Source organism: Protopterus annectens, chromosome 2.part0 (assembly GCF_019279795.1).
Source record: "Protopterus annectens isolate FY-2018-M chromosome 2.part0, PAN1.0, whole genome shotgun sequence".
Classification (NCBI taxonomy): Eukaryota; Metazoa; Chordata; order Ceratodontiformes; family Protopteridae; genus Protopterus; species Protopterus annectens.
Window position 1 is genome coordinate 1167454407 of NC_056728.1, and position 26643 is coordinate 1167481049.

At 42.7% G+C, this 26643-nt stretch overlaps 1 protein-coding gene across 1 annotated transcript in view; it reads right to left on the reverse strand.

The window, feature by feature from the left end:
* SMARCAD1 (SWI/SNF-related, matrix-associated actin-dependent regulator of chromatin, subfamily a, containing DEAD/H box 1) overlaps nucleotides 1-26643 on the reverse strand; it is a 3333959-nt gene that overhangs the window by 2492913 nt on the left and 814403 nt on the right. Inside the window, exon 8 of the mRNA XM_044061375.1 lies at nucleotides 9971-10365. Coding sequence (XP_043917310.1) covers nucleotides 9971-10365 — 395 coding nt within the window. The remainder of the gene's footprint in view (nucleotides 1-9970; nucleotides 10366-26643) is intronic.

Genomic DNA, 26643 nt, shown 5'->3' on the forward strand with positions numbered 1-26643 from the left:
TCTGTCGGGGGCAATGAGGATCATTTTGCAACCTAACGATTTTGCTTTCTGTATGAGTCTTGGTATCGGGGAAATGGGGGAAAAGCATAAAGGAGGTCCCTGAGGCCAATCGTGGACTTGAGCGTCTCTGGGTATGTGGCCTGGAAGTGGAAGAAGGGAGAAGTAGTTGCTGCACCTGCTGTTGAGAGGGGTTGCAAACAGATCACAGCAAGGCTGTCCCCATTTGCGGAAGATAAGATCCGCAATTTCCTGATTCAGAGACCACTTGTAAGGCACGAGAAAAGCTCTGCTGAGCCTGTCCGCTATGATGTTGGATCTCCCAGGGATGTGCGTCGCAATCAGAAAACATTGGGAGGAAATCGCCCATTGCCCCAGTCTGAGTGCCTCTCGACACAGGGGGTAGGATCTGGTTCCGCCCTGTTTGTTGATGTACCACACCACTGACATGTTGTCTGTTTCAAATGCAATGGTCCCAGAAGGAAGAGAGTCTTGAAAGGCTTGCAACACCAGAAGCACGGCTCTCATTTCTAGGACACTGATATGCAGATGGTACTCGTAAGGTTGCCAAGTGCCTTGGACTGTCCTGCCCAGATAATGCCCCCCACCCCGTCAGGGAGGCGTCCATGGTCACTGTGGCTACCGGTGGAGGCTGTATGAAAGGTCTGCCCTGAGACATTGGTGGGGAGTCCATCCACCAAGACAGGTGCCTTTTGCATGTTTCTGTAATCAGGATCATGTGAGACATGGGAAGCTCCTGAAAGGACCACTGCGTGAAAAGAAGTCACTGAAGAATTCTCATGTGGAAACGCGCTAATGGAACTAGAAGAATGGCAGCTGCTATAAAGCCCAGAGCTTGAAGGACATATCTGACTTGAATCCTTTTGCTCTGCATTAGGATTAACACTTGTTGACGAATTGTGGAAACTCTTCCCAGTGGTAATCTTGCAAACATCTCCCTTGTGTTTAATTCTGCTCCTATGTAAGTGATAGACTGACAGGGCAACAAGGCAGATTTTTCGAAATTAATTGTGATGCCTAGTTGAGTGCATGATGTGATTGTATAATCCCACACTTGTAAGAGTTGACGCCTGGTGGTAGCAGTGAGGAGCCAGTCGTCTAGATATGGAAACACCTGGAATCCTTGACATCTCAGGTGAGCCATGACTACTGCCATACACTTGGTGAACACCCTGGGGGCTGAGGTGAGACAACTGGTAATGACTGGCCCCTACCCGGAAGCGAAGAGATCTCCTGGAGCGTCTGTCCATCTTGATATGGTAGTACGCGTCCTGAAGAACTATTGAACACATCCAATTGTCCTGACCCAGAAAGGGTAGAATGGACTGTAGTGTGACCATCTGAAACTTTTCTCTCTGTACAGATTTGTTTAGTCTGCTGAGATCCAGAATCGGTCTCCAGTCCCGTCTTCTCTGGTACCAAAAAGAATCTTGAGTAAGTTCCGGATATGAGCTGGTCTGCGGGGACTTCCTGAATGGCTCTTATTTTAGCAGTTTTGAAACTTCTATGACTGCTTGCTCCCTCAGATTGGGTGGAACATCTGGAAAGGTCTTTTTTGACTGTAAGGGGGATTGATGGAAAGGAATTTTGTAACCTCCGGATATAATGGAAAGTACCCATCTGTCTCTTGTTAAATTTTACCAGGCTTTTGGGTACAGTGAAAGTCGTCCCCCCGACTGCCTCCAGAGGTGAGCAGCCAAGCAACCCTTCAGGGATGCTGGAAGGGCTTGCCAGAGAAGGATTCTCTGTCACCTTGGTTCTGCGGACTTCCCTCTGCCATGAGCGCGGCATCTGTTATTGTTGTTTCCCCCTCTGCCTCTGGAGGAAAAATCACCACATGTGTAAGTCAAGGATCCCTGGGATTTCTGGAGCCACATCTTACCACTCTTCTGACCCTTGGGGTAAGGTCTAGAGGGAGTGGAAAAACAGACTCCCACGGCAGAGAGAGTCTTGCCTTCTTGCTCACACCTGGTCAACATGTCTTTCACCTGAGGCCCAAAGAGAAAGGAGCCATCAAAGGGTGTATTGGTGAAGGATGCTTGAAAGGGTTCCGCAAACTGACACAGCAGCATCCAAGCATGTCTCCTGAAGGCCACACCTGTGCCAGCGGCTCTGCTCGCTCCATCGGCTGCATAGGAAATCAGCCTCATGGAGGAGTTGACTATGGAATTAAGAGTCTTCAACTGGGAAGCTACTTTGTCTTGTACTACCTCAGCTGTAGGATCTTGAAGGGCATCTCCAAGCTCTTTCAGGAGATCCCTTTGAAGACGAGTAAAATGGCATAGATAGTTCAGGGACCTCATCGAGAAGGTCGCTGAAGCAAACATTCGCTTTCCGTATCTGTCCATCATCTGAGACAATTTGTTAGGGGGATGAACAGATGAAGAGGTTTCTGCTAGCTCTTTCTTGGTGGCTGCTGCTACCACCATGGCATCAACGGGCACACCTTTGGAAAGGAATTGCTTATCCTGGGGGGCTGTAATAAACTTGTTAGGTCTCCTCGGTGTTGGTTCCACAATGTCTGGAGCTGACTAAGACTTTCGAGCCACCACAGACATGAGTGGGTCGAAAGGAGGAGAAACCCAGGAGCTGGAAGGTCGGGAACCGAATGCGTCCAGGGGTACAGACCCATCCTTGGTAGGGGCTAGGGAAGTCCAGTTCCCCCTCTGCCTAAGGATTTCAAGGATGTCCGAAAAGGAAACCTCTTCAGAGGGGGACCTCGGGGATCCTTCCGATTCATCTAAGTCTGTATCTGAAGTGACAGATTCAGGGGAGTCAATGTGCTTCCTCTTGCACTTCTTCCGAGAAGGCTCCTCTGAGTAATCAGAGGAGGCCTTGGAAGAAGAGGGAACACCCAATGGGGTGTCCTGGGGCATCAGCTCCCTACGCTTGGGGTCTGGAGGAGGAGCAGAGGTTGGCACAGATACTATTGGGAACGGAGCCGATGGAGCTGGTAGTGGAGCTGATTCAGGGGACAGCACACTCTGCATGACCGTGAGGCAGAGAAAGCTCCGGTTACGAAGAAATAGGAATCTTTCTCTGCACTGAGAGCGACGGCTCCGAGGCCGATGTTGGAGCCGAGCTCACCTGCGCCGAAGCTCCGAGGGGGAGAGCGGGGTCAGATAAGGGTCCGATGTCACTCCCCCCTCGGAACCGACGAGAGAGCCCTGGCATTCAGATTCCTCGATAGAAGGAACAATCGAGGTAATCGGAGCCAAAGGAGATATGGTGACCGGAGCCGACGGTTCCACTATCCGCACACCAACGAACTCCGGCTCCAAACTCAATGGAGTCATGGGAGGAATGGAAATAGAGGCGGTTGGAGCGGATACCTGTTGAGGTGGGCTGGATAGTAATTTAGCTAGTGCCTGTGACTTAAGCAACCTACTTACTAATCTCTCCACATCATGATCCAAAAGCCTAGAGGATCGAGAGGAGTGTGAAGAATAGTGGCTATGGTCACTTTGTAATAATGGTGACCGAGGCGCCGAGTGAATGGACTCTAAAGAAGGGGTCCTCCGTCTCTTATGACTCCATGACGTCACCAAAACATCTGATGGAGCCGACAGAGGAGTTGTCTTGTTGGTGCCAGCCGGAACAGACATACTCGGTTGTTCCAGTACAGGAGTCGGCTCCGAAGGTGGAGACGAAGGTTTGACAGATGAAGGGGATTTCACTGGCTGATAACTCTTTGCTGGTGAATCCTGAGGCCTCAATAAATCCCTAAGGATTAATTTGTTTTTGCGCTCCTGCAGGACCCTTGGACTAAAGGCGTGGCAAATAGAACAAGAGTCCTGCAGGTGAACAGCCCCCAAACAATAAACGCAACTAGTGTGCCCATCTGTTAGAGACATTTTCTGACAGCATGAGTCATACTTTTTGAAGCCAGAAACTTTCTTATCCTTGGACATAACTCAACCACTACACACAATCCAAGTACCACAATACAGACAAAAAATCTCTACACTGCTAAACGAACAACAGATTTTTTTTTTTTTTATACAGTAACAAAAAGGGAAGTGAACGACAGCCTCTAAGTTAAACGGCTGCCCTAAGGGAGGGGGGAGGGGATAACTCTCTAATTTAAATGAGTTCTTAAAAAAAAAAAGGGACTGCAGAAAGAAGCGACGTCCACAAAACACCCACAGAGAATAAAACTATAAGGGGAAGTATACTAGTTTTAAGAAATTTAAACAAATATAATTATATAAATATACAAAAGTATACAAGCATAAGCTAGAAACGACACACGTCGCAGCTGAAGCGGCAAACGAGATCTGGGTAGCTTTCGCTAGGCATCATGGGATAAGGGGTAGCCTCGAGCCAGTAAACAGCTCTCGAGCTATTGAAGGTGGCAGAGTCGGAGCCAAGGATCGGCTCCGAACCCAAACGGCAAGAACGAAGGTGAGCTAGACAACTTAACATTTGCTTACAAGTTGAAAAGGTGCTGCTACTCAAAAGAAAGTAATACTGCATCAAAACTGGATGCTGGAGCAAGACATCTTAGTGCCATCTGGCCTCCAATTCTTTTAGGGTCTTAAGGCTGGTCAACGGCACTAACTTGAGACTGACCAAAAGACCCTCCCCCCTCCAGACAGTAACTGTTCCAGGAAATCTCTACAACTGTCATCTTCAAGGAGCTGAAGTAGGCCTCAAAAGCTTTACTTTATCCCCTGAAGGTAGCAAAGCTGAAGTAATGTACACACTGGCAATGCTTCATGTCATCCTCCCTTGCCAGGCAATAGTAGTACCAATGTGTTCCATTCTAGTGATTTGGCAACCACAGAAATAATTTGAATGCTTTGACATTTTAGGAAATGAAAACAGGAGCTTTCCTAGGACTACTGTTTGGACTAATATCAAGACTCTGGAAGCTGCAAGAAACAAAGAAGTACTACAGGATCTGAGCAACCACTACAAGCTTTATATGGGATATCAAATGTGTGCCAGCCTGAGGCACCCTCACTCCCACTACACATGGAAACATCTCAAAACTCAACTATGCAGTGATGAAGACAAAGGGGAAAACAATAACTCCAATACAGAATACCACCAAAGTTAAGTTTTGTGCTGGTGATCTCTCTGCCTATGGCATCTCAGTACTCCACACCAGACTTCCATGTTGCTTTCTCGTGTCACCAAGGTACAAATTCATTCAAACAATGGTTTACAAATTGCTGAAACTTCCTTCTGAGACTTGCAGCAATATTGCTTATTTACACTGACAGTTATTCATGCAATACAAAGAAGCACAATAACAAAGAGGTTGACAGGCTCCAAGCTGAAGACCAGTGCTAAGCAAAACAGTTAATTACTTCTCCACTAATATTGTTGTGCTAAGGCTAGAAACATTACCTTAAATACAAATTCCTGGCCAGACACCTCACATTAAATGACTAGGTGCTTTACCTATCCAAAGGAGAAAAAAAACAGGCACACCTACTTCCTGACATACAATGCTACTGTTATCAGTTTTGCTCAAGTTTACGTGAGAACATCGCTTCTCCCTATAATATATCACTGGATCAGAGTTCTGCACATCTGCATAACCAGAAGTCTACATCTTGAAACCAATGGTTGAGTGTGATGGGAATGCCCTCCCTGAGGAATTTAATTTACAGCAAAGAGTTATTACGTTATCTGAAAGATGTTCACAATAATTTGCTCCAGTAAGATAAAAATAGCAATGAAAATGTGAAGAAATTAATTTTCCTCAGATACAGTTAAAAATCTTCCCATAGCATATCATAATTTTTACATAATCTCAGTTTCATAGTCCCATTATTTTGGTCTAAGAATAATCAAATATAAACAAACAATGTAGCAAAAAACGTTGCTCTTTCTATTACATTATACTAAAACAGACAGCATCCATAACTGCAGCTGTGCAGCAAACTTAAGACCAAGTGTAGATTTGCCAAAACAAGCTTTTTAAACAAAACAGCAGAATTAAAGCTACAATAACCACCATGCTAATACAATGAGTTGAAACTGTAATGGAACATAACCATGCTAATGGAAAGAGTTGAAACTGTAATGGAAAATAATCAGTGAGCACTGATGCCTTCTAATACCAACAGCTAAAAATTATCAAAGTATAAACAATGTGATGAAAAATGTGAAGAATCACTTTACAATAATTGGGCATTTCAAATAATATCAAAGCTGTGGGGTACGGGCCTCTGCACTAACTTAAATAAAGTTGCTTATTTCACTTTTTGAAATTGTCTACAAAGAACTCAAGCCATGTTAACAGACACTAAGCAATTTCAAATAATTTCAGCTGACAACAAAATAACAACTGGCATCATCTTAAATGTCTATCAAAACCATTTTCTCCCATCCAAAACTAAGATGTGCAAGTCTGAATATACCTCTACCAAGGAGGTACATACAACAAAATTTCTGTTAGCTGTAGCGGGTTAAATCAGCTTTCCAGGGGAGAGCAAGGATGGCATTTAGTGTGACTAAAACCTGCTGACTCATCATTAAGTAATAAAGGACCACTAAAACAAACCTGAACTACCACCAGAAGTAGTACAACAGCTCCTAATGTATGCCTAATCACACTTTCCCATGCTGTCGTTTTATCAATGCCATGCTGAACATTAACCCACTGCAATGGTGCAGAAACAGAATCAGACGAATGTAGAATATATCGAGACCCTGCCAGTGCAGTACACTTCCACTGGCACTCATGTACAGGAAATGCTGAACAAAACAGAAGAATGGGAATGGCAAACAAGGCTGTGAACATTTATAGCACAATAACCTGTATGCAGTCACTAACAATGGGGAAGATGTACAGAAAACAAAATGATAACCTTGGTACACACTCCTTTGTGGTAAGGTAATATGGCTGAATGGAGAACAGGGACATTGATTACTAGGAAAGGGAAGCTGGAGACAAATCTTTACTGTGGAGTTCCCACCATATGCTGTTTCTAGGTATCAAGTCCCTGGAATAAACCAATTTAGATAAAAAGATGCCCACAAACTAGAAACAAAAATTGTGACCAAATTCCTACCACACACTGAACAGGACAGCACCAAGTACTTCCACAGCCTAGAAGAACGAAGTGCACAAAAATACCAGCAAATAGTTGTATTATAAAACAGAGAACAAAAGACAGACACTTTAGAAAAAAATCGTAGAGGTAAGAGGAAAAAAAGCATTCAATAAATCAAAAAATGAAAAAAATTCAAGATGAGGAGGAATACATTTTCAGAGACAGTGAGCAGCGGTCTCCCTGTTAGATGTGATAAGAGAAAGTAGTCATCCAATAATAAAACCACATAAATTAAAAATAATAACGACAACCAAGGAGCAATAATGCTTCCTGATATTCTGAAACAAGATCTGAACCATGTTGATATGATTAAAAAAAGAGAATTAAAAGACTTACTGGCATGCATACACATACAGACCTGCTGACAATGTCATAATTTGGACAAATATATTATTTTATTTATTGCTTGTTGACTGTGTTAGTACCACTTGACTAGTGAACTCTTTTCAGGGGAGAAATTATCATTTCTGCCAAACAACTGACAGGACAACATCAGTCTTAAATTCACACATCAGTGCCACTGCAAGCCTGATGCTGTATTTACATCATGTGAAACACAGACACATACACACACACTGCTAGAAAAGTACCAGCTTTGGGGACACATTTTTGTCATATACTTTGTATGTTCCCAAGTTCCCACTTTCAGCAAATCATCATCATAAAAACTCTACATATGACATGGGACATCAAAAGTAAGGTTCTATTAGTTACTATGCAAGCAGTCATGTTCTAAAACAGATTACAATTATGCAGTTTAAAAAACGCAGGTCAGAAAACAATGTCCCACTGTTAGCTGTAGTGTTCTACATCCAAGGCACTGTTTCATTTTTAAATTAAGTAGTTTCAGAAGTGCCACTAAAATGTTGTTTACTTTCACTAATGTTTTCACTGAACACTTGCAATGTATATGAAATATTGATTAGGAGGACAGGGCAAATAATACTGACAGGGCTGCACAAAACGAGTAATTTCAGACCTCCTCCCCCACACTACAATAGAGGTGGTATGAAGGGCTCCTCCACTTTAACAAAATCATTTAAAATGTTAGGGAAACTTCTTTTCTGCACTAATTGTAAAAGTCTCAGTCTTAAAAATAGTACATCAGTCACTACAAGAAGTACCTCTGGATGCAGTGTTCAAACAAAGCAATGTTTTATAATTACTGGGCAACAAAACAAACATCAAGCATTCACTGAAAACTACTGCATACATCTTGAAGTACAGTCACTGACAAAATGCACACTTATAAATAAAGGACAGTTAAAATAAATTATTGGTTACCACATGCTTTTTATGCTAGAAGCAATGTTAAGACCACTGATAAAACTTAAAAGGAATGCCGTGAAAAGTAAGTGGAGATTTAAAGTGCACCCACATCTAAAGGCTGAACAGCTGCTGCAGTATATATTATTCATTCTACTTAATGTGCATAGTTACAGCCACTAAGCAAACATATGGGTGAGGTTGCTAAAAAAACAAGCTTTGTATAAAAAAAATTAAATCAAAACACATCTATACAGCTAGTCAATGGGTGAGGAATGTGGGGGCCTTTGGCAAAAAAAAAAAAATAAAGCTACATAAAGAATTAGTTTTGACAAAGCCCAACATGTCTAAGAGTAATCTACTTATGTGACAGATGTTCTCTGAAAAAGTCAGCTGCTTCAGGCAAAACGGTTTTCGTAGGTAGAGATCAACTTTATAAATCTGTGCAATCACTATTACATACATAAATATGCATATACATTAATATCAATTAATTCTCTAAAATGCTTAATATTTGGTTAAAACATATAAAAGTTGGTAAGCTACAAATCAATGCGTTCACATGAAACTATGATGCTCTCCCCTCACTACAATCAACTGAACTTATAAAAAAAAATAAAATAAAAAACTACTTACTACAGAAATAAATATAATTAACATACTAAAATGTGTATAATCTTTTTTTGTGTGCAAACAGACCCTTATATAGACCCTTATATAATGCATTAGTTAGGAATGCATCAAAGATTTACAGTTTTACACAATTACGCAAGGATAACTGCAGTAAAAAGGCCTGCATGTTTCCCCATAAAATTCATGCCTTCAAGAAAGCAGAATGAAAAGAAATTATGCTTGCACAGTCCATTTGTACTGGCCATCATGAACAGTCAAACTGCATTGTTTAGAAGGAAAAAGTGTAAAGAAACACACACATATACAAAGCTCTAATAACTTACCTCCAAAACAAGTTATGCCTTCTTTGCATGTCTCTGATTTGTACCAAGCAATCTTGTAACACAAAATATCCTAACCTTTTTTGTAAAAAAGTGTATTCAGTAAAAAAATGGAATCCATAACAGTCTGACTGCATTCCTTCTTCTCAGTACAAACAACTGCAAAAAAGTTTCCAGTAGGAGAGGAACAACTAGGCTGTTTCATATCTGGCAAGCTTGAAAAGCTCTTCTGGCGGCATATTGAGTCATGAAGTTGCCCTTGGTAGTCTGTTCTCATCCAAGAAGCAGCTAAAACAGCAGAAATTCACCCACATTCTTAGCTCCTGCATGGCTTCTCAGTTAAACATATCACAGCAAGCTGGCAATCCTCTTCCTTAATGCAGGCTGCTATTTCTCATTATGCAGTGAAATACACTAAGTTCTATGCTACTAGAATGAGTGACACTGTTGCCAGCCAATCAGCTTTGAATTTTAAGAAAAATCACCCCTTAATTTATTCAAAATTAAGTCATATGACACTATATGAAATGCTATTGGCTCAAGGTGAGAAATACTGTTCAAGCCTAATCAGGCTAAGGCCACCCATCTATGCCTTCCAAGATACAAGACACCTTGCCTATCAATCGCATTTGAATATATAAAAAAATAATATGAAAGATTTACCAGTGCTTCCCAACTGTTAAAGGGCCGGAGCTCAACAATCTTCTGAGCCTTTTTGACAGAACAACCAGGTATCAAAGTGAGTTCATCTTGAGATGCTTCTTGAAGGAAGCTGAGAATTTTAACACTGTACTCATCACCCATCTCTTCACCACCATGACTGTAGTCCTCATCAAGGCTGCATTCAGCATCTGACAGCACCGTTTCTTCGCCTTCAGAGTCACTGTTCCCTCTTCCTCCTTTTCTTTTACCTCTCTCCCTTTTGCTGAAATCTTTCTCTGTTTTAGCTGCACACCTACGTTTGGATTTCATTTTAGCTGCCATTTGCTGCTGACTTTTCACACTCAAAGGAGCGTCTTTTTTAATAGTTTTGCTTTCTGTTACAGGTGTTGTGTCATCTGTGCAAACAAATCATTGAAAAAATGATAATACTGACAAAATAAAGAAATCATGAAATTAATCAAGTTCCCACAGAGATTTTAAAATACAGTGAAAAAATCATGCTAAAATAATCTGCATCACTGATGCTAGCTTAAGATGCTATACACAAAACTAGGACATAACATTTAGAGCAACCAGTACACAGGGTTGCAATAGGGCAAATGTTCAGCAATTTGCCCTAAAACTGTAAAGCTATAACAAATAAATTCAACTAGTTATTAATTTTGTATAACAGCAGCCCTGGTATTAAATTGTTGATAAATTACTGAAAATAATTGTGTTTCAACAAAGTATTTTCAGTAAGAAAAGCCACTTTACTGATGGGCAATGTGTTTTTTAACTGCGCCCACTACTGGGCCAATGTGAATAGCAATAGCACAGGATGATATGTCAGCATATGCACTACATGGAAAGAAAATATATGACGGCTGTCTTTCAATACCAGTTAAAACTGACAGGAAGTGTGGAAGAGCTGCAGAGGTGCACCTGTTTCAAGAACTGTAGCTAACAAGGGAGATCACTTACTGGTATAACAGCGTGACAGCTTTGTCTAGTGCATCAGTTCTGCATACGCTGTACAGTAAAAATCCTCTCAACTTTCAAAAAGATTCACTGCACTGACAAACATGGGAGAGAACTCGAAAACAATTGACGGTAATTCAGGCATTACAGATGCTTTGGATGGGTAATAATTTTTCAAAACTATTTTAATGAATGGATGCCTTTCAGACAAAATGCATGTTTCAACAAATGTAGTGATGACAAACTACAGCTTGATATCTACCCTGATTGTATGTGCTATAGCAAATTAACCAAATCTAGTACTAAATCATTCACAACAAAAAAATGTTCCACAGTCAACAAAACTCACAGTAAATAAAACCATCCTCACCAAGTCTCACAATATGCATTTTTTTTAGGAAATCAATGAAAAAAATCTCACAAAGTCATGCATGACTTTTTTTCAGCTTGAGTGCACTTGTTTTGCACACCATGAAAATGATCACTATATTCACATTAAAGTATGTTATGGCAGCCTCATAAATATACACTGTAAGATAAAGCAACAGATTAAATAAAACAAACTAAATTCTCATTTATGATCATAAAAACTTCATTCTTGCAGCTGAGTGCACCACTGAACAACACAATCACACAAACCTATAGGCAAATAAGACATTAATTGGATTAAAATATGCCACTAAGACTAAACGAAACATTATTGGCATATCCTGAACATTAAAAAAAACTATGTCAGATCCGGGAACAGGAATCTCCCTAATTTAAACTATTTCCTTTATTTTCTGGATTATCACTCCAAATGCAACGGTTCAATTACATTAGCCCAAGCTATGTTGCACACTGCTGCTAGAAGTTCTTCAAATACTTGATAAGCTCCTGATGAAAACAGAAAAGGCACTTGGGGTCTCTCTCGTAATGTTTTTACAGCAACTAATACAGGTCCCTCTCTTGGACCAGAAATTCAAGCGGTTGCCACCCATTTTGCAAGTAAGATGAAGAAAACGTGATTTTAATTAAGGAACAATGCATAATGTTCTGAAAGAAAGCTTGACTCCCCGACCAATATACCTGCTACGGCATTCCTTTTCATCAAGTTTATAACATTACTAAAGTTAAACTGCTTCCCATTCCCACAGCAAGAAATTGATCCCCTTCTCCCTTTGCTTGTCGGTCTTGACTTAACACTTAAAGGACAATAAATGAAATTGTCACATGCAAAAACACACTTTAATGGGCAGGCATCTTTAAACACTAAGTAGCAATACGCAGACCCCACAGGTGTCTGTATTTTTTATAAGTATTTTTGTCCTCCACACTGAATCTCAAAGTTGAGGCTTGCCAGTTCTACATACTTACCCACCTGCCCTAAACAATACAGGCAAAAGTTGAATCATGGATCCTAATCAATCAAACTTGAGTACACTCTACATGATTATCTTACCCCCATACATAATGGGTCAAATATCTAAATGATGCATCAGCGGGAATGCACATTCCCACCTGCATGTCAATATCCAGTGTGTGAGCAGCACTATATATTGAGGGGTTGGAAGGATGGTCAACTCATGCCCTCTCCCTGAAAAGGCATGCAGGCCATCAGTCAGAACAGTCATATTGTCTGTGTAGATTCGCAGCTGTCCTGGCCTTAGGAGGGGCTGGAAGGACTGAAAGGCTAGGACCAGAGGCTTCATCTCTAACATTTATGTGGTTACAACTTGTGAAGACCCCTATGGCTGTAGAAAGACCAAAAGACAAAACAGAGAATTGAAAGTGCTAGGATCCCACAGAGAAATTAAGAAATTTCCTGAATTTGGGATGAATGGGAATATGTAGGTAGGTATCTTTGATGTCTCTGGATGCCTGGAAGGTGTGTGGGAGGATCAGAGGAGAGAGGGTCTAAAGAGTTAACTTTTTGAAAGAAGGTACCTTCAGGAAGGTGCTGAGAAAAGAAAGGAATAGGATGGGTCTCCATGGCCCTTCCTTCCTGGGAAACAAACATGGGAATAGAAGCCTGTTCCTTTTTGGGGGTGGACACTGGTTGTATAGTATCCTGTTCTAACAGGTTTTCCAATACCCGAGGGAAAAGAGGTTTCGCATCTGCTGGAGGTTGAGAAATACCTCTGAAGGGGGGCACAGGTTGCCAACACCATACAGTATCCATATGTGATGATGCGCAGGACCCACGCATCTTGGGTTATGGATTCCCAGGTGGAAAGGGGCAGGTGGAGGGAGAGTGGGGGTGTTTGCAAGGTAGTCCTCAGGAGTCAGGATGAACAGCTTGTTCTATCAGGAAAGGACTGCTTAGCCACATGAGAAGCATCTGAAGATGCTGAGAAGTGATGTGGTTTCTTGCTCCCTTTGGAAGGCTTGGGTTGGGGGGGTCTGGGATTGTCTGCGGATGAATACCTGTTTTCCAGGACAGTTCCTGTGAAATTTAGTAACTGGAGATATCATAATATATGTTTGAGGTCTTTTAACTCCTTGCTCTTTTCCTGCAGGGACATGAAAAGCTTGAAAAAAATCAGCAGATGGTTTACCAACTAAGGCTGAGCTGTCAAGGGGAACATCCATGAATTTCGCCTTGATGTCCTCAGGGAAGGGTTGAAGCTTCAACAAGGCAAATCGAGGGGTTGAAGCTTCAACCAGGCAAACCTTCTTAATGCTGAGGATGAAGCTGCAGCTCTGGAGGTAGCCTCAACAGTATCATAGCTGCATTTGACAGAGTGTCGGACCATCTGGGAGAATCCAGCAATAAGGGAAGATGCCAAGGCTTTATTCTCAATCTGGCATGTCACATACTATCTTGGACAACTGATCCATGAGTTCCATAGAGTACTTAAGTCATGTGGGTCTGGTCATTCAAAGCCCTGAAGGCTAAAGTTGCTGGTGTAGATTTTCTTCCCCAACCTCTCGAGTTGCCTACTGTCCTTGTCCGAGGGTAGAAGAGAAGTAGAAGGAAGGGATCAGGAGGCCTTATCAGAGGTTACAGAGATGACAGTGGGGTCTGCCACAAGGGCTTTACAAAGGAAATTACAGTCCTGGGGCACTTTATAATATCCATCTAGCTTCTTAGGGGCCAGAGGCTGTGAGTCAGGGTGTAGGGAAATGGAGGCAAAGGCAGGGATAGATGAAGAACAAAGGGTCTCCACCTGGAGGAGGTTGTGGTATCTCTTTTGGACCTTAGACATTTGACAGCTGTCCCATTTAAAGTGGTCTCTCATTTTTGAGAGGGTTTCACCAAAAGAAATCTCCTCCAAAGTGGAGTCCGTCCCATTGGAGTCTTCCTCAGGGGAAGCACAGTCCAAGGGTGAAGGGATTTGAGAGGAAGAAGCTAAAGAGTCATTGTCGTCATGAGGAAGAATCTTCCTCTGAAGTAGCTGTAAATATGACCTCTTTTTGGGAGAAAGTAGGCCAAGAGAGAGGAGAGGGAGGAGACCCAGAGGTAGGCCTCAAGGCCATGAAGGCCTTGAACGAGCCCTGGGCAAAATGTTGCCATTTTTTCTGAGAGTCTGGAGGAGGTGAGAAATGTTTGGTTTTCTGATTTTTTTTTAGCAGGATTGTCCATCCGATGTAGAGGGGAGACTGGACATAGGTCTATATTCTAGCAAATCCGAATCAACATCTTCAATCACTACAATCTGAGTGACTCCTATAGGGCCTTCCAACATGATGAGTCTTGGTTCCCCCTGGATATTGGGACCCAATGTCTGTCAGGCATCTCTGGACATGCTGGCCTGTAAAACTAGCTCTGCCTGTGGATCCGGATCCAAAACAGAGCATGCCTCTGGGCTATCATGCGCCTCGGGACAGACTTCCGCCAGGAGAGGTGCAGCTTCTGCTTCGGGCCTAGGTCTTTTGGCTTTCAGCTTGGTAGGCTCAGTTGCTGGGTCCGAAGAACCCTACATCACACTTTTAGCTAGAATTTGCAGATGATGGCTCTCTAAGTAAATCATGAGGGGGGCGAAAGTCGACTACAAAGGGTTTTAGGTACGAATGACTGACAAATCAAACAGTTTTTATGTTCGTGGTGAGTGGCTGTCCTTGTGTGGAATTTGCCTTCCACTCTCACACTTCCTCTTGTTGGATGACTAACTTTCAACCAAGAAAAAAACAATAGCAAAACGCAAACAAGTTCCACAATGGGGTATTTATTTTTATTGAAGAAAATTGTTCCAGCATCAGAGACACATTCGGGACTGGCGATCCGACTGGCAGCAAAAAAAGTTCTGAGGATGATGCACACATACATCACTTGTATGGCCTAGGTCTGATAGCAACCTATGTCAGCCATACCATCTACCTTAGTAGTAAAAGTCTTTGGTATACTGGTAACTCCCTCATGTAAAGAATACTGCAATGGATGAATAGAAGGACATCACCAACAGTCATGTCACAAAAGTAAGAGCTTGCCCTGTCACATAAACTAGATCTAGTTAACAAGCTACAGTTAAGCATGTTTCTTAAAAGAAAAATGAAGGGAAACAGTACAAACTTGGCAGAGTGAACCAAGTTTAAATGAAGCATAACAGCATTAAAAAAAAAAATGCAGAGATCTGCTTGGTCAAATAAACTTTCAATCTCTTAGGTAACTCCTACATTATCCAAGTAAATTTTATTAATTTGCTATCTGGTTAAGTCAACTCATCCAACAGTTCAGCCATAACCCAGACCACAAGGACAAGAGTATATCTTATCTATACAAAAAAAAAAAAAAAAAAAAAAAAAAAAAAAAAAAAAATATATATATATATATATATGGGTCTACTTTCATACACCAACGCATCTAATCACCGACACACACATCCCGACCCCAAACAACCGACAACACACCACACCGACACCGCAACATACCGAACAACAAAACACCGACACAAAATACGCCAAATACACAAGCACACAACAACACATCCACTAACCTAAACCTAAACCCTAACCCTAACGTCCGACACTATCGCACACTTCACCGACCTGCACCCTAACCCTAACTCACTTACCCACCCCTAACCCAAGCACCGACACCATCGCACACTTCACCTACCTGCACCCTAACCCTAACTCACTTACCCACCCCTAACCCAAGCACCGACACCATCGCACACTTCACCTACCTGCACCCTAACCCTAACTCACTTACCCACCCCTAACCCAAGCACCGACACCATCGCACACTTCACCTACCTGCACCCTAACCCTAACTCACTTACCCACCCCTAACCCAAGCACCGACACCATCGCACACTTCACCTACCTGCACCCTAACCCTAACTCACTTAACCCGTCCCAAAACTACAGTCCCTCACTATCACACACTTACCTAACCCAACCCTACCTCCGACACAAACACACACTCACCTGTCCCACAGCCTAACCCGACATCCCACAATTTCGCACACTTACCTGACCGCTCCTAACTCCGTCACTGTCGCACACTCATCATGTAACGATCGCACATTTCCCTTGTCGGTCTTTCCGCTGTCGGCGAATCTCCCTGTCGGTGAACCTACCTGTCGGTCGTTTAGTCTCCTCTTCCCGCGTGTCGGCGAATCGTCGGTTCGGTCTCCCGAAGTAGACCCATATATATATATATAGATATATATATAGATAGATATATATATATATATATATATATATATATGTATAGATATATATGTATAGATATATATATATATATATATATATATATATATATATATTACACACACACACAAAACAGAGACAGAGACACACACAATTAAAGGAGAGTTTAAAGAAGCCAATTCAAACAGCATGTTTTGGGATGTGGAAGAAAGTCCACACAAACACAGGAAAAACATGGAATCTCTATAAACGCACAATGACTGCGGTCAGAACCGGACACAGGACTTTGCTGCTGTGAAACCTGCAGACTTTTTTTTAAATCACTAAGCCACTGTACTACCCAAAGTACAGTACACCAACAAGCAAAACTTCACCACCTGTGACAAATGCTTAATTGCTATTATGTACAGTGCATATCAGCTAAAATTCTCCCCACAAACACCAGGTAAGTGATTCTCTAGAACAGCAACACCATCTGTACATCCAGCAGGGGGAGAGGTGTGTGTGTATGCAATTCAAAGGCATGGAAGAGAAGAAAATAAAAACAAGCAACTGATTCATATGGAACTCAATTTAATTTTGTAGCAAATCAAACTATTGTACGACATGTACAAAAAAATATTCACATACCAATCTCAGGTCAGTTACAGTAATCAAGAAAATTAAATGGACAAGGGTGAAATGGAACCTTCATACTAGGTTTAACTAAGAGCTCAAAGGATGTGAGTGTATGACATCCTGCTTTACATCCACTTGCTATAAAAACCTTGAAAAAGACTATGCAGACAGTAATTTTGATGAAAGAATGGAAATGGACAGGTCCCCATCTACCTGAGTTAGTGATAGCTTAGCTATCAAAGATACAATGACAGTAGAAAGGAGAGCAGGGGAATTTCTCTAGTGCCTTGGCCACATTTTCCATCTATGCAAATACAACTCAAGTCTCTCCTGAGAGTAATCTGCAAAACCCAGTGGGACTAACCTGACTGTAAAAAAAAGAATAAAATGCACTACTCAAATCTACCAACCATAGTAGTTCGGAGTTGTGCAAGGGCTGCCTGCATCTCCATCTCAGCACCAGTATATTACTGCCTAGATGCCAACACGGTGTTAGGAAAGGCAATTCATTAAAGCACCACTCTTCTTGGGAAGTCTAATAGAAACAGCTGATGGGGATAGTACCACTGCAATGCTCTTAGATTTATCAAGGGAATGTGAAAAGTAATGGCACTGGCTGACCCCTCAAGCTCTTATAGAAAAGTGCCAAAACTAAGTAGGGGTCTGATATTAATTCACATCTTGGCAAACTGGTGGGATCTTTGGCAAGGCTACAAATGGTCCGCTGGAACAAAAGCCTAGTAAAAATCTATGACCTTATAGCAATAAAACCTGGACTACAATCCAGGTAACCCAATAATGGTAACAACCCAGAATATGGAGCAACTGGTAAGGAAGGGTGGGATTACACCATTTTGGGGGAACAGATGAGGCACTCTGGTCCTCTGTAACGCTGGCACCCTCTGCTAAAAGAAGAACATGGTATGCAGTATAGAATCAGAGACGTGCACGTTTTTGCCAAGCTGTTTCTGCACAATAGCCCTCACTGCATACATGGGAGAGCAAGCATGTACACAAGGAAGCTCTTCCCCCCTCCATGGTCTGGCGGACTCCCTCCCATGCCTGAGTCATGTTGTCGGGGGTATCATTCTTAAGCTAGCAGGTGTAGGTTTTCTCTGTGAAACTACAGCATGACCCATCCAGTAGGAAAAGCAAAATAAGAATCCTAAAACTTGACTTTTCTGGCCCTGCTAAACTGTTAGGAGTGTGCCTGATCAGATGGAAGAGGGGAGAGCTGCAAATGGATAGGCTAGAGACTCATTCCAAACCAGAGGCATCCCAGCTATAAAGGGGAAGGAAAGAGGGTACTGGTACAGTTACAGTGAATAACTAGAGACTGTTTGGACTGTTGAAGGTGGAGAAGACAGATCAACTTGCAAAACTGTTGTGGAAAGCCTTCCCTGGGCCTGAAAATACTTGCCAAGTACTGAAGTTCAGGTACCTGCTTTCAAGCTGCCTATGTAGTATCCCCTTCTCCCATGGAAAGCTATGGTGGTGGCCATGGCCCCATCATAATGATGGCTAACCACTCATGATGAGTGGCAGAAGGCAATGCAATAAGCTAGCCATACAGAAGTGTTTGACTGGTTTTCCCCTCCTTGCCCCTGGCAAAAGCAACAAAGAGTTGGATCAGATTTCCGGTACTGCTTTCTTTTGTTCAGGCAGAATTTCAAATGTCTATGCACTCCTAGGGAATGCAAAATTCTTTCCCCCTTAATTTGAGAAAAAGAAAAAATACAGAGGAAGGTCAGACAGCTTAATTCAATGAAAGTCCTATAACCAATCGGGACATGACCCCACGATTATGAAACAAGAATGGTTCCATACATATGATAGCTTACCATTTTGAAGCTCACCTGAACAAACTCAAGGCAAAAGAAGGGCAGCCTTTCAAGGCAGAAACGTAACGAATGTAGAATCAGGTGGTTCAAATGGCGGGAGTGTGAGCATTTCCAACACAACATTAAAATGCTATGGTATAGCAATCTCCTTTTTGGGGAGGCCTTTGGTTTTACTTGTAAATGGGAGGACAGAGGCAGATAAAAAGTGGCTATGGCATAACATCTTCACAATGGTACAAAATAGGCCAGTTTTCTAACAGTCTGATAGAAAGGTGAAGACCACAGACACCTGAGCTGAAACTGGGTACTGTCCTCTGCTACAGCACAAATGATGAACTTATTCCACTTTGCAATGCAAGATTTTGTGTTGAGCTTTATGGCCTCAGTCAAAATCTGAAGACCTTCTACACGCTGATGTGCCTGGGAGGATGTGCCTGGGAGGTGTGAGTGCTAAATCATCTACATTGTCAGCCTACGTGTTCACAGACTGGGGTGAATCACCAACCCCTTGTTCTGACTCAAGTCATCCACATGCTGAAGCTACAGAACTGGTTCTTCCTTTGTCAGGTTCATATCAATACAGAGAACTAATGCTGCCTGGGGCAAAACATATCAACAGAATTCTTGGTCAGTCCTCTCAATTTGTTTGTAATACCCTGGAAAACAAGATTATAAGAGGAAAGGCAAACAGGAACAGACCTGCCCAGGTTAGGGAGAAAGTATCTCTTGCCCAGGCCTCTCAAGTTGATGTTCTACGCCAATGTTTATGTCTGTTTTCTGGAAAAAGAGAATGACCTACTTCTAGTACATACAAACTGTGGTCAATATCCAAGAACATATTTCCTGTTAAACAACCAATTGTTAGAGTCCACCTGAATTTTGCTCAACTGATCTCCCAAAACTAGTCTGTAGCCTGGTTCTATTTTGAAAGGAAGCACCATGAGGGTTCTTCCTTAATGCAGGGCAACAGTGGAACTGGGCACTGAGGACAGAGCATGGTAGTACCACCTGTTTCTCTGTTTCTCAGGTGGTGCTGCAATTTTCTCAAGTCATCTTGTTAGGGGGACCAACAATATTCTAAAAGCAGAGCATCATACAACTGTGAGGAGTTCCCTTGGTAGAGATTCGTCTTAGGCAGGAAATATTTCTGAAGTACTATGTCAGAGAAAGTATCACCTCTCCTGGGAGGAAATACATTTTGCCTTAATAGGAACAACCGACCTTCAAAAAGGTTTAAGTTAGTTTTAGGGATAGGAAGTAGTTGACAGTCGTTTGCACAGTCTTGTGGATTTCCTCCTTGGACATAGCCTCAGTGAGACAATCATCCAGATAAGGGTAGATGCAAACACACATTGCCCTAGAAAATGCAATTACTGGAGTATGAACCAAAGGGCAAGAAGGTCGCCTGGCTCAAATTCTCAAGAAATACTTGTCAACCTTGGCTATGGGATGTAAAGACATACATCCTTTAAAGCTAATGTCACCATGTACACTAGTGTAAGGAGCAAAGGCAAAAGGTTCTGCAAAGGCATAATCTTGAACTTTGGAAGTTTAGTATGAAAAAGTCTAGAATGGGTTTCTCAGGGTCCTCCTTTTCTGGAGACTAGAAACAGTATGGAATAGAACCCCAGTACCTCCTTCTCAGACTTTCTCTATATCCACTTTCTACTTGTGGAGATGTAAGGTGTTGTCGGGTCTCTGGGGACAAAAGGGCACCTATAAATCCAGGTTTCTTTTGGAACTGTGCCTGTAACCTTGTTTAACTATTTTTAGGACCCAAACATCTTGAGTGATGGCCTCCCACTGCTTCACAAAGAAACACAACTCATCCCTCATCTTTGAGAAGAGTGGAATTCATTGAGTAAGCAAGGGGAGAGAATGGGGGGGGGGAAGGAGAGGGATACAGTGGGAATTCAAGGGAGTGAGAAGAATGAGCTATACACAGTAACACTTGATTACTCTATCACAGCCCTTAAGCCTTCTAGGCTTCCCTCTGTCTTCAGCTTTACATTTCTTCCTGCAGTGGCCATTCCTTCCCTTCTGAGGTTTGGCCTTCTTATTTAGGATAGAACATGAGCATTTTACTAGCGATTTTCTAATGCACCTGAGCTGAGAAATTAGTGCTAATAATTTGCCATCTTGTTCAGTAGAAGCTGAACAACTGGAGTTCCCCATGACACTGTCAATTTCTGAAATACATGAAGATCCAGTTTCCACTGCAGTGGGGATCCATGATTTTGCCTGGTTTAACACATCTGCAAGGAAACCTGTGCTCCTGGCAGAAACCTTGCTCAAAGAGTTAGTTGGGCAAGCTTAAGCACAGTTCCCCATAAAATCATTGCTTACCCTGCATAGAGGATAAGAATGTGTTCCCTTGCTTGTTGATGTACCATGACAGTTGTGTTGTCTGTTAGAATCAACACCTGCCCTGGAAAAGTAACTCCTTGAAAGCCATTAATGCAAACTGGACTGTAATATCTCTCCTTCATGTTGATATGTAGATGCTGTAGTCTGGCAGGCCACTTGTCTTGTATCCACTTTCCATTTAGATGAGCTCCCAAGCAATGTCCGAGGCATCTGTCGTTAAATCTGACTACGTGCCTGGCCGGTCACAGAGAGTCCTTGTTTAGGTGACATTCCTGAGCCCACCACAAAATTCTTTTGAAGGCAAGGTATTATTTGAATGACAGTGTCCAAATCCTGCAGTGCTGTGTCCATACATTTTGAGATACCATTGTAGCTTCCTCATATGCAGTTTGGCATTGGGAAGCACCAAAATACTAAGATGCCATGAACCTACGCTTGAAGGACTGTCCTTGCAGTCAGCGCGGACTGATGAGACAGTTGATGGGGCAAAGTGATAGACTCTTTGCTTGTCCGGGTTAAAAAGGCCATCTGGCTGCTGTATTCAGTCTCACACCCAGAAAGCACATGTCTTGAGAGGGTACTAGACTGACTTTATTTCGTTCACAGAATACCCTAGGCATCTTAGCACTGCTATAACATATTCCAGATGTCTGTAGAAGGTCTTCCTTTCTTGAGCCAGAATCAGGCAGTCGCGTCTGCAGTAAGGATAGATTTGAATTCCTTGTAGCCTGAAGTAAGCTATCACTGAGCCAGAACTCTTTGTGAATACTCTGGGCGCAGTAGATAAGCCAAAGGGCAATGCAGAGAACTGATAATGAGAATTTCCAGCTCGAAACCGGAATACTTCCTGCAACTTAGCCTTATAGGCACATGAAGGTAAGCTTCCTTGAGATCTAAAGTTACCATCCAGTGATCTTTGCCCAGCAGAGGTAAAAGCTGTTGTAACGCCAACATCTTGAACTTGGGAATGTCCAGATAAGTGTTGAGGATAGATAAATCCAAAATTGGTCTCCACGTGTTCCCCTTCTTTGGTACTAGGAACAGGCGAGAATAAAATCCTAGGCCCTTTCTGATACAGGACTGGCTGAATGGCCCCCATCTGGAGTAACTGAGAAACTTGCTTGTGAGCCTCTTTTCTTTGTGGAGGAGGAACGTCTGGCATGCCTTTGAAAGGGGGCATTGTGTGAAATAAAACCAACCGTGGTGAATGATATCCAACACCCATCTGTCTTGAGTAATTAAATCCCAATTTTCTTTGAAAAGAGACAGTCTTCCCAAAGGAGCTGCCAGACGAGAATCTACTGGCAGCTGAAAAGGCAGGTCATTGGGTCTGTTTCACGAAAGGACTGACCCCCCCTCACCAGAAGTCTGAGCAGGTGAACTCCCTGTTCTAGGCCTAAAAGAACCCTTGAGCCCTGCCCCTACCACGCCTAGACCTACCCCTAGACTGGGAATCATAAGCAGGATATGTCCACCCCTTAGCAGGCCAATTTCTACTAAACTTCGGTGGCTGCACCTGCAAAAATCTTTAACAGTTTGCATAGACTTAGCTTTGTCCTCCATTTTCTTTAAAACTGCTTCCACAGGCTAACCAAACAACACATCAGACTGTAAAGGAGCATCCAAAATCCATGTCTTAACATGCTCAGCTAAATTCTGATCCTCAACCAGGCATGCCTGCGAAGAACAGAACTAGTGGCAGCCACCGAGGAGGCCTGTACAGCATCAAAACCACATTGCAAAGAATGCTTACCCACTTGTTCAGACACATGAACCAAATCCAGCAACTCTTTACACTCAATACCTTCCGCCAAAGCATCCACCTTAGATTTCAATTGTGAAAGGAGATAATTTTGATATTTTAGCATGTGAAACTGACACCAACGCCTCCCATGGCTAGAGTGGAAGAAGTATACACTTTCTTTTCCCCTATCCAAAGCCCTTGCCTCTTTATCAGTGGGAACAGGATTTTAACCACAGAGGACTTAACACCTTTAGGCCCCTGAGAAACAGTTTCTGGATCCGACCTAGGACTCTTAAACAAATACTTATGAGCTTCGGGCATCCTATAATACCTATCAGGTTTAACAGGAGCAGGAGGCAAAGAGTCAGGGTTCAGGGAAGCCTCTGCAAAAACATCCTCCACCACATTCAACACAGGAGGTATAGCTAAGGGCCTATGCTGGGGTAAAAACAAGAATTCCCTAAGCCTTTTCCTGGAATCAGAGTAATCCTGGCCTTCCCATTTAAAGTGCTCCCTCATGGAATGCAGAGTCTCTGAAAATGAGAAATCCTCAGGAGGAGAAGCTGTAGGAGTGGCATCATCCACATCAGAATCAGAAGGAGGATACTCCTGCAAATCTTCCTCAGGAAGACTCAGAAGCCTCTGAACACTGTTCAAAACTATCAAACTCCGGTTCCACCCTAGGCCTCTTATCAGGAGGGCATAGAACCCTCTAATCATAGTAATCAAATCTTCTGCCATTTTAAGCATATGTTTCTTAGGTACAGAACCCAAATGCCAGGGAGAAGCCCCCACTGAAGCCGAACTTGGCCTACCTCTCAAAGAAGTTTTGGCAACAGAAGGAGAGGCTCTAACTACCTGAAGAGAGAAGGAAGAACAGTTACCTGAGAAGCCCTCAGCCTGGCCTACCTCCTGAGAAGGCACATCCTGTAACAGTAAAGTTTCTGCCTGAGACTCCATGGAAACTCCTGGCAAAACCTCTGGCTCCACAGAGTTTTCTAAAGAACCGGCGTCCGGGACTGCCGGTTCATCAACCCTAGGCTTCGCTGTTTTGTCCTGCGCTTCTTGACGAAGCGGGCGCGGAGCATCCAGCGGCATTTTATAATTGCAACGCTTCCCAAACACTAACCTGGCACAGTCTAACCTCCTCTTAATAGTGCCGTTTGTTAAACCTAGCACAAGAGCGGCAACCAACAACGTCAGTGCTCAGGCCCTAAACAAGGTAATATACACAAAGGTATGGCAATCCCTATGAGGTATCTGTTTCCAAGAAATACAGTTATTCACTTTTTTCTGACATCCGTTAAATACTGAGGCAAGAAAACAAAAATGTTCCCCAACGGGTACTTTAGCCAACTCTGCTTCGGTCTGAAACTCCGGTTTCGGAAATATTTCAGAACGCCAACCTGCACCTCGCATAAAACTGCTTCTGCATCGACCATGCGGCAAAAGACTGAGATATGACGCCGGTCATGATTAGTACCCTGGACGCACTGACGTCAGTCTAATCGCGCTTCGACCGACGACAGCCATATACTCTGGTATTCGGGCCGACTGGACAGCGGACTACACCCAATAGTAAGGACTGCAGCAATGGGGAACGAAGAACATCTGGTTCTTCCTTTGTCAGGTTCATATCAATACAGAGAACTAATGCTGCCTGGGGCAAAACATATCAACAGAACTCTTGGTCAGTCCTCTCAATTTGTTTGTAATACCCTGGAAAACAAGATTATAAGAGGAAAGGCAAACAGGAACAGACCTGCCCAGGTTAGGGAGAAAGTATCTCTTGCCCAGGCCTCTCAAGTTGATGTTCTACGCCAATGTTTATGTCTGTTTTCTGGAAAAAGAGAATGACCTACTTCTCTAGCACATAAACTGTGGTCAATATCCAAGAACATATTTCCTGTTAAACAACCAATTGTTAGAGTCCACCTGAATTTTGCTCAACTGGTCTCCCAAAACTAGTCTGTAGCCTGGTTCTATTTTGAAAGGAAGCACCATGAGGGTCTTCCTTAATGCAGGGCAACAGTGGAACTGGGCACTGAGGACAGAGCATGGTAGTACCACCTGTTTCTCTGTTTCTCAGGTGGTGCTGCAATTTTCAAGTCATCTTGTTAGGGGGACCAACAATATTCTAAAAGCAGAGCATCATACAACTGTGAGGAGTTCCCTTGGTAGAGATCCGTCTTAGGCAGGAAATATTTCTGAAGTACTATGTCAGAGAAAGTATCACCTCTCCTGGGAGGAAATACATTTTGCCTTAATAGGAACAACCGACCTTCAAAAAGGTTTAAGTTAGTTTTAGGGATAGGAAGTAGTTGACAGTCGTTTGCACAGTCTTGTGGATTTCCTCCTTGGACATAGCCTCAGTGAGACAATCATCCAGATAAGGGTAGATGCAAACACACATTGCCCTAGAAAATGCAATTACTGGAGTATGAACCAAAGGGCAAGAAGGTCGCCTGGCTCAAATTCTCAAGAAATACTTGTCAACCTTGGCTATGGGATGTAAAGACATACATCCTTTAAAGCTAATGTCACCATGTACACTAGTGTAAGGAGCAAAGGCAAAAGGTTCTGCAAAGGCATAATCTTGAACTTTGGAAGTTTAGTATGAAAAAGTCTAGAATGGGTTTCTCAGGGTCCTCCTTTTCTGGAGACTAGAAACAGTATGGAATAGAACCCCAGTACCTCCTTCTCAGACTTTCTCTATATCCACTTTCTACTTGTGGAGATGTAAGGTGTTGTCGGGTCTCTGGGGACAAAAGGGCACCTATAAATCCAGGTTTCTTTTGGAACTGTGCCTGTAACCTTGTTTAACTATTTTTAGGACCCAAACATCTTGAGTGATGGCCTCCCACTGCTTCACAAAGAAACACAACTCATCCCTCATCTTTGAGAAGAGTGGAATTCATTGAGTAAGCAAGGGGAGAGAATGGGGGGGGGGAAGGAGAGGGATACAGTGGGAATTCAAGGGAGTGAGAAGAATGAGCTATACACAGTAACACTTGATTACTCTATCACAGCCCTTAAGCCTTCTAGGCTTCCCTCTGTCTTCAGCTTTACATTTCTTCCTGCAGTGGCCATTCCTTCCCTTCTGAGGTTTGGCCTTCTTATTTAGGATAGAACATGAGCATTTTACTAGCGATTTTCTAATGCACCTGAGCTGAGAAATGAAAAGATAGTACAGCTGTGTAAGTTAATTTGCCACAAAAGATGATGATATAATAAATCATTGTTGCAGTAGCCTAAACAGGTTACACCCTGCCAAGAGTATGACCAACTGGCCAACCTATCAAAGCTAAATCAACCCAACCTTGCTCACCCTCTTACCCTTTCTCTTGCTCCCCCGTCTCCAATATACCACTAAGAGGATCTGTAGCTTTCTTAACATCTAGCTTCCTCCCAACACCACCTTTGCATCTTGCCCCTTAATTAGTACCTACATAGACAGTCACACCACAACACTGACAGGACACTCTCTTACATACCTTTTTAAAATTAATCTTTCTTTCTTCCTACATCCTTACACCTGCATTTCTTGCTCTCATTTAATCCTTACC